Source organism: Salvia hispanica, chromosome 1 (assembly GCF_023119035.1).
Source record: "Salvia hispanica cultivar TCC Black 2014 chromosome 1, UniMelb_Shisp_WGS_1.0, whole genome shotgun sequence".
Classification (NCBI taxonomy): Eukaryota; Viridiplantae; Streptophyta; class Magnoliopsida; order Lamiales; family Lamiaceae; genus Salvia; species Salvia hispanica.
In genome coordinates, this window is record NC_062965.1 from 49,444,717 (window position 1) to 49,456,891 (window position 12,175).

Consider the following 12,175-nt stretch of genomic DNA (forward strand, 5'->3'; position numbering starts at 1 on the left):
TATTGATTTTTTATAATTTTCAACAGATATGGCATTAAGTTCTTATTATGTTATCATATTTCCATTATACAATAACCTCGTTATACATTATACACACCAACCTATTTCATTACAATATTATATGACGCCTTAATTATAGGTATTTCCATATATATAATTTGACAGATTTTTTTGGTAGTAGACAAATTCAGCCATGTAATGCAATACATTTAATAACATAATGCAAATCGTATTGTTAAAATCTGAGAGCCATCTAATTGAAGATCCCTTAAACCATATTAATGATGTGGTATTACTATAAGTGAAGAAAAAACACTAGCATTTCACCATTAACAATTTCTTATTAGAACAACTTCAAGGGAAGAAGGTAAATGAAAATAGTATATCATGTTTATACATTCTCAAAAAAATGTAATATACCTTTCCAAAAATCAATAAACTCCAAAAATAAAAAGTATATAGAAAGGTATATTATTTAAAAAAAATAAAATAATAGTACAAAAGCATTATAAAAACATAAATTGTAATACCTTCTTCCTTGGAGATTGTTTATGAAAAAAAAGATAAATATGGTGGTTATATGATTTTACCTCTCCATCAATGGAAAGGTAAAGATACCTCTTCAAAATGAGAAAAGATATAATACCTTCTCAAATACCTCTTTCATGAAGAAAAGATAAATATGATAATTATATTAGTTTATCTCTCCATTTACCTCTTAACTCGTAGACCTCCTAATTCAATCACTTCATATTTATGTTTTTCCCAAAATTTCAAAAAGTGATAAGACTTAAGAGCATCCGTAGCGGTGCTCTTAGCACCGTCCGTCCGTCCGTGCCGCTGAGCACCCGTCGTCCGTCCGCCGCTGCAGCTCGTCCGTCCGTGCCAGCGGCACGAACATGCTCTTAGCTAAGAGCACGTCCGTGCCGCTGAGCACCCATACGTGGCAACGTCTGATTGGCCAACGGCTAATTCGATTTTTTATTTTTATTTTTATAAAATTTGAAATTTATTTAAAAAAATGTTTTTAAATAAAAAAAAAAAAATTTCCACTTCCCAAAAAATTATATTCGTTTTCTACCCACTTTTAATTTATTTTTCAATTTTTTTCTCCAAAATTCACATTTTCATCTATAAATACCTCCACTTCAATACAAAAAAAATCACATTCTCTCATTTTTTTTATCATCATCTACATTCTCTCATCTTTTTTCTCATATTCTCATCTTTGTAGGATTTTAATTATGTATTTTTTTATTTTCTAGGATTTTAATTATGTATTTTTATTTTTAAAGATTTTAATTATGTAATTTTTATTTTTTAGGATTTTAATTATGTAATTTTTATTTTTGAATATATTTTTATAATGTAGAAATGTTTTTAATAATTGGAGTATTTAAATTGAATAATGGAATGGTGGAACCTTTGAGCTTGTCCTTAGCTAAGAGCACAACACCCATATTGTGCTCTTAGCTAAGGACAAGAGTAAAAGTGGGTCCGGACCCACTTCCGTGCTCTTAGCTAAGAGATGGAATTTCAGCTCTAATAAATGACAAAACGTGACAAGGGCAAAACCGTCAAATAAGCGGATAAGGGGCAGATTCGTAATTTCAGGGCCCGTCAACTTCTCTCCCACTGTCAAAAATTGATGAAATCAAGGCTGTCAACAGCTGTCATCCATACCTCCAATCCCACGGCGATGAAGAAGACACCTACAAACTCCTCTTCCTCCTCTGCCGCCATTGCCCTTGCTCCTCCTCCTTGAGAATCAACTAATTCCACGCACATTCGCATTAGCTGGATCCATGGATCCCTGCCCTTTCGTCAGACTGACGGTGGGGCATTTGGCGCTCAAGTTCCCCGTCGCTGCCAAGCCTGCTCGCGCCGCCGTCCACCCTTCCTCCTCGCCGTGTTTCTGCAAAATCAAGCTCAAAAACCTCCCCGTCCAGACCGCAGTCGTCTCCTACATTCCGCCGGAGAACGGCACCTTCCCCGACGCCGCCTCTCAGGCTCCGGCGGCCACATTCCACCTCACGAAAACAGATCTCGACAGGCTTACCGGCAAATCCTCTCTCTTCTCCACCTCGAAGAATCCGCAGCTCAAAATCTCGGTCTACTCTGGCCGCGGCGGCGCCACGTGCGGACTCAGCTCCGGGAGGTTGCTGGGGACAATCTCCGTGCCGCTGGATTTGGTAGCGGCGGAATCCAGGGCGGCGGTTTTCCACAACGGATGGATTAGTATGGGGAAGGAGACGAAGAAGGCTGCGCAGTTTCACCTCGACGTCCGGGCCGAGCCCGATCCGAGATTCGTGTTCCAGTTCGACGGATCTCCCGAATGCAGCCCGCAGGTTTTCCAAATTCGCGGCAGTACTCGGCAGCCGGTTTTCACCTGCAAGTTCAGTTTACGCGCAGCTGACCGGAATCAACGCTGCAGGTGAATAATTTGCTCCCGTATTTCATACGAATTGAAGTTTCTCTGACCTAATTATCGAAATTTTATGATTGAATTGAATAATTTCAAATCTAGGGTTATGAAAAAGTTGTTTCTGATATCTCTCTATTCAAATAGTCTAGAAAGTATTTCTGCCTTTGCCTGTAGAAAATCCCCCAATTCACGCATTCATCTCCAGAAATCCCTAATACGATATGTAATTGATGATTTAGAATGAATGTATGGTTAAATTAACAGTAGATTATGGCGTTGATTGATAGGTCATTGCCATTGGAGGCTAGTTGTAGTGGTGCAAGAGGTTGGTTGAGCTCGTTCGGAAGTGAAAGAGAAAGGCCTGGTAAAGAAAGAAAAGGATGGTCCATCACCGTCCACGATCTCTCCGGCTCACCGGTTGCAGTCGCCTCGATGGTGACCCCTTTCGTCGCATCCCCCGGCTCAGACCGCGTGAGCCGCTCCAACCCCGGCTGCTGGCTCATCCTACGCCCCGGGGACGGGACGCTAAAGCCGTGGGGCCGCCTCGAGGCGTGGCGCGAGCGCGGCTCCGCCGACGGGCTCGGCTACCGGTTCGAGCTGATTCCCGACTCGGCCTCCTCCGGCATCGTCCTAGCCGAGTCCAACCTCAGCTGCAGCAAGGGCGGGAAATTCGTGATAGATTTGAACGGAAATGGAAACAGTTCCAGCGCCTCGACGCCGAAAAGCACCGCGACGTCGCCCGGCTGCAGCCCTCGGAGCAGCGGCGACTTCGGCTACGGGCTGTGGCCGTACTGTATGTACCGAGGGTTTGTGATGTCGGCCACCGTGGAAGGGGAGGGGGGAAGCGGAAAGAAGGCGGGGGCGCCTCCGCTGGTGGAGGTGGGGGTGCAGCAAGTGAGCTGCACGGAGGATGCGGCGGCGTTTGTGGCGCTGTCGGCGGCGTTGGACTTGAGCATGGAGGCTTGCAGGCTTTTCTCTCAGAAGCTGGGGAAGGAGCTGTGCCCTCCGCCGCCGCAAGATATGTTGTTTTGACTGGTAATGGTGGAATTTGTTTAGGACTAACCAAGAAGATTAGGAGAAATGTATAGAAAGGGGAGGTAAGGAAAGGAAGGCCCGCTGTGTTTTTTGTTTAGTGTGAGGCTTTTTTTAACCATTCTTGTTGGTGTTGTTTCTTCAAATTTGTATGATAACTCATCATACAGTGTTTTGTTAGTTTTAGTTAAGTTAGGTTTATGGTATTCATCTTTGATGAATCTTGATTGTAGATTTTCAGTTGGTGTGGGTATATTTGGCTATGAGTTTTTGGTAGATGAGTTTATGGGTCTGTATTGTGAAAAACAGTTGAGTTGGTTTTACACTTTTACTCAACTTGGGATTTGCAAGATTTCAATTCCATGGAAATCAGGCAACTTTGTATTTTTGCAAGTTTTTATAAAGTTGGTGTATTCTTGTTAGTTGGAGAGATGTCAATAGTTTAGAATAATTTTAAATGTCATGGGAAGACACATGCGTTTTGTGACAGTAGTAGTCTTGAGCTTTGGATTCCTTTTTATTTTCTCGGATTAATATTAAATTCCATAATATATGATGCTGATTCTAGTCTAAGAGACAAAAAGAACACATGTCCGAATGGTAACAATATTAGGCAAATTATATTGCAAGTGGAGTGGAATGCCCTTTTTATAAGGTATAGTGTTTTGAAAGTGAAAAATGGTGGGTCATGAATAATAAATTTGCAAATATCTGGAATTTTTTTATTAGGTAGAGTGTGTGGAAAGTGAAAAATGGTGGGTCATGCATAATAAATTTGTAAATGTATGGAGAAAATGTGAATAAAAAATTGGTCTCAAACGAGTGTATGTTAGTAATTTAATTGAATACTCCAAACAAAAATTTATGAGAGCAAATCTGAAATCTTACAATAGGATTAAATAAGGGATCGTATTAGTATCCAATGATGGATTGGCGTGCATAATTTTTTAAACTAAGGCTTGTTTAACTATTCAAATAATGAATCAGACATTTAGACAATGTTAATTCCAAATGGAAGATAGCTGTAATGCTTTAAACAATGAATTGGGTGGGAGTTGAATTTTTAAATCCATAGTTATCAGTCAACTATCATATTGTCCTTGTTTAATTGAATCATTTACAAAATTTAATTAAATTGTTTTTCTTTGTCTGATGCAAAGTGACATTTATATTGAACTTGTTGTTAATTACACCATTTGTAGGACCGGAGGAAATTAAATGGTTCCCAAATAGAATTCTTGTATATATTGATAAGTCCATAGTGTCACTGATACGAGCGCTGGATAAATATACCGAAAAAACGGTATAACGATCGTATCGTATTGAAAAATATTAAAAAATATCGAATTTTCGGTATACCGAAACTTTCGGTATGATATAATACCATATCGAAAGTTTTCGGTATGATAACAATATGAATTTTCTTATACCGCGGTATACCGTTTTATATCGAATATACGATATATATCGATATTATCGATATACCGAAATATATCGAAAATCAATACGTATCAAATTATCGATACATATCGTTTATACCGTTTATACCGATGATGATGATGATGATGATGATGATGATGATAATAATATAATTTATTTTTTTAAGATTAAAAGTTTAAATCATAAATATATCCATATAACTTAATTATATATTTTTTGATTATGAAGATGTGGACAATGTTTATTTTATTATGTTAAAATTATATTAATTTTGGTTTTATTTTTCGGTTTTGAAATTATATTTTTTGGTATACAGGTATTCGAAATGGTATAAAATTTCGGTATATCGTACGAAATATCGATATACCGTTCAGAACGGTATACCGAAGTTCGGTACGATATACCGAAATTTTGAAACGGTAACGGTATAGTTTTTTTCCATACCGAAATTTCGGTATACCGAAATACGGTATACCGAAACTTTCGAAACAATAACGATATGAAATTCTTTCATATCGATATTTTCGGTATGATAACGAAACAAAATTTTTGATACGATATATCGTATTGACCCAGCCCTAACTGATACTGACAAGTATAATGTGTAGCCTATTCCAATGTTATACTGTATGTTAATAAATCTACCGAACCGAAAATATTCTTTGCACTAATTTATCGTAGGAAAATTTTCCTGAAATTGTCCTTGTGTATTTTTTTTTTATTTTCTCTAAATATTTTGTAAACCTAAGCTTTTATAATCGTAAACTTTTGCCGGCTATTTTTTCCATAAAATTTCGTTCCTTTATGGGCCAGACAGAGTACAACAACTCCGTGTCTTTTTAGCATTGGGCTTTATTAAGCCCAATAGATTTCTTTTTTTTCTTTTTAAAATCATAGTGGTATAAGTAAATTTAATACTACTAGGAGTACAAAAATGTTTAGAACATTTTATTTAATCTTTCGAAGCATATAAAAATTTTTATATTTGAAAGTTTATGCATGATTTGAGAGAGCAATATCTTGTTTCTGTCTTGGGAAAATGAGTTGTGGAAAAGACATTGAACCAAACGTGCTTTGTTTGTAAATTTCTTGCGATGATTATTTATTTGTATGAAAGAATAGTGATACGTATAGAAATCAAATGTTTAAACTGGAAATCTTGTACACGATTAAAAATTTGGAAGAAATTATAATTAGAGAGGACTATGTTGTTTGTAAAGTTTCCTGCATTAATATATCCTCGACAAATTTTATGATAAATAATTTAGTAGTATTATTTAATAAGGTAATACTAATAGAGTTTCTCTAAGGGGTAATTAAATAAAGTTTCCTTAGATTAATGAGCAGAAAATCAGATACAGTAAGGAGCTGATTTGTGCAGAGATTCATGTACAAAATAAAAAAAAGAACAGCAACAACATCAAAACATTCGATGTTCCTGAATAAAAGAGTACATAATGAGTTAAGTCATTGTGTAAACAGATGCCAATATCCTACTTGCATTGTAAAATGAACAAATAGGAAAGCAATGGCATGGCCTCTAAACAAGAGTGATGACAAAGATGCCAACAGTTGTCAGATTTTCAATAGCCATTGTGTGGTAAATCAGATACTCCGACAGGAAATGGCCGAATGCATAGGTGAAGGATACAAATGTGGCAAAATACAGAGGCTTGTCATCGAGGTTGAACGCACAGAGATAGAAAAGAGTGCAAATCAGCAATGTCCAAACTCCAAACGTGCGCCCATGAACTTCAGCCACTACAATGCCATAGAAAAGATAGTGATGGAAACACGAATCAACACGAAACAATTTAGTAGCTCATGAATCTCCTCAGAGGATCTATTCTACAGTCTACTACTCGACCAGATCTTGAATTAAACTGTCTCCCTCTGTTGAATTTCAGTATATAAATTGCTATCAACTCTAAAGAAATAGGAAACCACAAAAACCAGATATTGCTTTCTCAAATTTTAAATAAACTTTAAAAGCAAAAATGAACAAAACCTTTGTATATCAATACATATAGTCAAGTGTAGATCCACTATGCTAAACTCTAAATCAGATATAGCCAACAGCATATAATTCCAAGTGCAATCCTCAGCTAAAACTCGAAAACAAAATACTGATAAAACAGAGTCCCAATTCTCCATCATTGTATTTTACACAGATTAATCACAACAAAATTGCTACAAAAAATCATGAAATTGCGATCTAGAAATAACACGATCCCTTTAATTATGAACAATGCAGCATGTATAGCATACGAGGAAGAACATTTATTTGAAGATTAGAAACTGACACACATATGTATAAAGATAATCGTTAATGAACTAATTCAAGATCTGTTCCTATGAAGAGAAAGATACAAACAAAGTTTTGACAGAGCAGAATGTGTAAGCCAAATCAGTCCAGAAACTTATATTGAAAGAAAAAAGTGGAGCTAGCATTGTCATCGAACCAACAGTTGGATGAGTGTCTCGCCTTTTGTCGTTCGAGTCTTTGGACAGAGTTGCAAATCAACATCTCTGGATATTAAAATCTCATCACCATCTTCATCCATGTATTTCAACTTGAAACTACCCATCTCCAGATTTAGACTCTTCGCCACTTCTTCACTAAGCTTTGCCAATCCTAATAATGATAGAGACAACTCAAATTTTATTAAATCTTCTTTATACTTCACCTTTACAATCACCCTTCCTGTGTTTATTTGTGTCACATTATCCAATGGATGAAAGTTGTCGGTTGACGGCAACATGTCTTGCTCTAAATCTGCTGCACTTTCTTCTTCAAAAAGGGATGGATTTTTCTTGTGCTGTATCCTATTTGGCCACCTCTGAATGCCATGTTCCCTGCACGCGCGCTTTATTGTTGACCTTCCAACTGCAAGAACAAGTTAATACTCATTCATGTAATTAGATAATAAACATTTAGTTTCATAACAAACTGAACCATAGTTTATACTATACACTCACCACCAAGCTCTTTTGCAACATCTTTTAGCTTCTTCCCAAAATGTGATTCGAGAACCTCAGCACTAAGATTGAGGGAGTTTTTTCTCTTCTCTCTTTCTCGTGTACTGAAATGTGAATAACCAACAACCCTTTCTTCTGCATGTTGTTCTTCTTCATTGCATTCTCCTGCGTGTTGTTCTTTTTCGGTATGATGATACTCATTCGGTTGTTGTACTTCTAGTGTGATGGCACCCCTTTTGATTGTACTGCACACTTTTAAATATGACTGGATACACACATGCAGGCTCTAATTCAGAGGAATCAAGTTTGTTTGCATCAGAAAATTCAATAACTTCAACCACCAGTTCTTCTCCTAGTTGCTTTCCACATGCCAGCTTAAATGATATTAATTCATGCTCAATTATTGGCAATAGAAGGCTCAAGAAGGACCCAACATACATATGTGTTGCAGGACCTTGGTAGAGAAAGAACTCCATAACATAAACAAGGTTACCGGTATCTGAACTTTGCAAACAAATTGCAAAACAAACATCACGTCGATCAAGCATGTCATAGTGTGACGTGGGCTGGTCAACTATGCTAAACTCACTTGAATTTGGACAAAAACATGATTTGTTTTCAGATGCCAATACCATCCCAATCATCCCTTTTCTGGCTTGAACATGAATATGGTGAACTGAATTTGTAGCCATAGATTTCATCAAATAATTAGTAGACAATGTCAGCTCCATGCAACTCCTATTACTATTAGTAGTACTACCACAATCTCCCGTAGGGACCCAAACATTTGCCATATGGAGTTGGGGAATGGGTTGATTATGTTAAGGACATGATCGATTTCGGTCAAAGCTTTTTCCGCGCCATTGAAAATCTGATTCAAATAAAACAAATTAACTCGAATAAAGACATGCATACAAACATGTTAGTGACAGAATTACAAGCTATTATATTAAAGCATACATTGACATTGACAGTTCATTTGCTAAGAATCCCGGGTGGTAGTCTATGTGAGTCGAGCATAGTTTTGTTGCCTGCATTGACAGGTACATTGTTTTCACAACAATTTTAGTATATAATAACAAGTCAAAAATGGCAAGAGATGATACCTCCATTAGTTTTTGATGATTGGAAGGTCAGAATAATAAAATCCTAGGAACTCTAGCACACCCACAATCTTGTGATTTCCTATACCTTCATTCTCAAATACAGGCAAAGCCAAGTATCCACGATTGCAACAAAGCATAGCAAAGTTTCTTATTGGAAATTCTTCTCTAGTGTAGTAGAAGAGGTCAGGGCTAATTTCAGGATGTTTGAATCTGAAGACACGTCCAGGGGGTCCGAGTTCATCTTGTTTGGCTTTGTCGTCAACAAAATAGTAATTTTCCATACATTGTTTCCTAAAGGAAGCTACACCCTTTGTAAGACAGCCAACAGCATAAGGTTGATCTGAAGTTTTCAGACAACACCTATCATTCTCCATTTTGGGACCCAAAATTGGACTATCCAATTATTGTGTTTCCAAGATTTTGTTGCTATTTTCTCCATTAAACCTTCCATCTTCTCCTTGACCAACGACGAGTTACTTTCAACATGTTCTTCGCATACACTTTGTTCAACTGGCAAGCAAAAAACCCATCCTTTGTCTGTACCCGCAGAGGAAGGTTTTAGGCAACATGAGTCGACCGTCTTCAAGTATGTTGTCATGTCCAACTCCAAAAGGTTTTGCTTGTAAGACTTGATCAAACTGAAACTATCAATTGACTCGCATTCAATTGCATCAGGCCTTACATATTCCTCTAGAAGTGATTTTCCAGATACAAACATTACACTCACACTCTTGAGATTGATCTCCAGTATCCTTAACAGCAAGTGTAGAGAATGATCATCTCGTGTATACTTTGGTCGAAGAAAAATTTGAATGACGTAGTTTATTGTCATTGCTCTGATGAGAAACTGCAATACAATGAGACATCCTAGCCCGTTGGACATAGTGAGCCATCGAATTTTCAGATATAGTGAGACCACATAAAGTTGAATGGCAACTGTGAAGATCTATTTGAAGCTTGTGAAATTCACAAGCTTGAAGATAGTCATGCATATCATTATCAATATCAAACCACGAATTGAATATCTTAGTTTCAGAATCTATGAAGGATACCATCTCCATGCAGCATAAGTTGGTGGATGTTAACACATTGCTTGTTACAAGGGATCCAAACTTGTGCCAGATATATTCGCGGGATTGTCTGCCATAGCCAATTCAAGTACCTCTGATATTTCACTTCCAGGCTGCCTCTGCATATATTAAGGTTACGAAATGAGAAACTACAATCGCTGAAATAGTTCATTTTTAATCGAACACTATTATGTTTACCATTTCTTTTGTAATAGCAATGGATTTGTGATTGGATCTCAACCCTGCGAACTGATGTATGCCCGTTTAGTTTGAGTAATGAATTAATGTTATAAATGACGATAAAGCGCAACTCAGTTGGCAAATCTTATAATTAAAGGTACCTGCAGTGCTCCATCCAGCAGAGATAGTAAATGATTCATCATATGAAGAGAATTATATCCTTGAAAGATCTCCAACACACCATAGTATTGATATGTGTGGGAATCAAATAGAGGCAGTGCCATGTAAGCTCTGAAACCGCAGCGAGCAGCTTCATCCCGCATCGGAAATTCATGGGTGGAGTATAGTCTCAGATCCGGTGTGGATTCGGGTAGCCTGTTCCGGTACACCCGTCCCACGCCTCCAAGCTGCTGCTCCGTCATCTCCTCCGGCAACATACTGCTGATCGATACATAGCTTCCTGAGCCTACATAATCCCTTGTTGAGAGTTTCTAACATAAAAAGGATGGTGTGAACAAGAGAGGTAGTGATGGCTCCCTTCCACTTTCACGACTCTCCAAAATTGCATCAAACAATGGAAGTGTACCATCCAATTGCTTGGCGATGCAATGAATCTGAGCAGAGACATGATTTTGAGTTGGCTTAATGGTTTCTCATACAAAACCCATCCTCCTGCTAATTCCTCATGTATCAAAGCCTCTTCACCCAAATTCTGCTTGAAATCTGTTATTGAAGAATACAAGTCAGCCATCCGTCTCCTCCGCTTAAGATTGACAACACACCTCTGCGTTCATCATCCATCTCAAACTCAATGATTGAGGGAAAGTGTTTTGCTGCGATTAATTCTACCAAGGAAGGTGACTTTGACTTTGGTGGTGTCTTTGCAACATCAATAATTCAGACTATAAAGTAGTGTGAACCAATAAAATAACGATTGTATTATTTGTTGTGAACAATGGAGTACTTTTATTTACAAATTATTTTTGACTCGGGGTTTCATTTTTTCAGTTTATATGCTACATATGCATTATCTCATCACGCTCCTTTTAAATACTCCCTCCATCCCACTTTTACAGTTCTGGTTTTCTATTTTAGTCTATCCCACTTTAAGAATCTCAGTTAAAATATTCCATAAATGGAAATCGTCCTCATACTCCACTAACCTCATTTCGCTCACATTTTATATAAAACTAATACTTCGTATATAAAAGTGAGACTGTGAGACTCATATTTTACTATCCCTTTTCAATTATTGTTCTTTACATTTCTTAAAATTTGTGTCAAATTCAAATGAGACGCCTAAAGTGGGATACTGGGAATAGTATTCTTCTATGGTATTCACACTTTTCTTTTTAGGTCGTAAATTAAAGACGGGGTAATCAGTGTAATTAAATTACTAGTATTATTTTTTAGGTGTAATAAGAAAAATACTTAATTAACTCTAATATCTTAATTAATTACTCTAATTCTTACTACTACTCCAGTTTGCAACATTGCGAAAAAGAAAAATGGGAGTAGCATATTATGGAAATAGTACTCCATTGTAGTATTAATTATCAGAGAGAACTAGTACAAATTTAGTTGAAAAACTATGTAACAATACCAAACACGATCTCCAATCTTTAAAATTATTCTCAGACGGGTTTAGCATTTAATGTAATATTATTATTGTAAGTCATTTTCTACTATTTCTTTGACTTTTTTCGATCTAATAGACATTTTTGTATATATACAATTAAAAGAACTAGTACAAATTTAGTCTTTGAATTATCCAATAATAATATAAAAAACGGAGAGATAATAATAGTTGGAGAGATAATAATAGTTGCAAAAGTATGAAAATGTCTCATCGATAAAAAAATACCAAAACGATAAAAAGATCATGAAATAGTTAAAAAGTCCTTTTAGCAACATTATATGAAAGTGGCATTATAGTTCTATAT

General features: G+C 36.8%; 3 protein-coding genes across 7 annotated transcripts in view; 1 reads left to right on the forward strand and 2 right to left on the reverse strand.

The window, feature by feature from the left end:
• The first annotated feature begins 1,667 nt into the window (after positions 1-1,667).
• On the forward strand, positions 1,668-3,879 carry LOC125201421. Its single transcript, XM_048099516.1, has 2 exons — positions 1,668-2,434; positions 2,713-3,879. The coding sequence occupies exons 1-2, from the start codon at positions 1,806-1,808 to the stop codon at positions 3,455-3,457; spliced, it is 1,374 nt and encodes a 457-aa protein (XP_047955473.1). The 5' UTR covers positions 1,668-1,805; the 3' UTR covers positions 3,458-3,879.
• A 2,540-nt stretch (positions 3,880-6,419) lies between these two features.
• LOC125201086 (protein NLP6-like) overlaps positions 6,420-12,175 on the reverse strand; it is a 25,707-nt gene continuing 19,951 nt past the window's right edge. For all 4 annotated transcript variants that reach the window (XM_048099002.1, XM_048099001.1, XM_048099004.1 and 1 more), the window contains 2 exons: positions 7,383-7,784; positions 6,420-6,658 (listed from right to left, as the gene is read on the reverse strand). In XM_048099002.1, the coding sequence (XP_047954959.1) occupies positions 6,438-6,658; positions 7,383-7,784 (623 nt within the window). In that variant the 3' untranslated portion in view covers positions 6,420-6,437. The remainder of the gene's footprint in view (positions 6,659-7,382; positions 7,785-12,175) is intronic.
• Positions 8,622-11,091, reverse strand: LOC125201087 (protein NLP7-like). 2 transcript variants are annotated; one of them, XR_007172839.1, is made up of 4 exons: positions 10,394-11,091; positions 10,251-10,301; positions 8,837-10,171; positions 8,622-8,747 (listed from the first exon to the last, which is right to left on the reverse strand). XR_007172839.1 is itself a non-coding variant. In XM_048099006.1 (3 exons), exons 1-3 carry the CDS (start codon positions 10,667-10,669, stop codon positions 10,079-10,081), a joined length of 420 nt encoding a protein of 139 aa, XP_047954963.1. In that variant the 5' UTR covers positions 10,670-11,091; the 3' UTR covers positions 8,752-10,078. The 2 variants fall into 2 exon arrangements, 1 of the variants encoding a protein (XP_047954963.1); XM_048099006.1 differs by lacking the exon at positions 8,622-8,747 and having other exon boundaries at positions 8,752-10,171.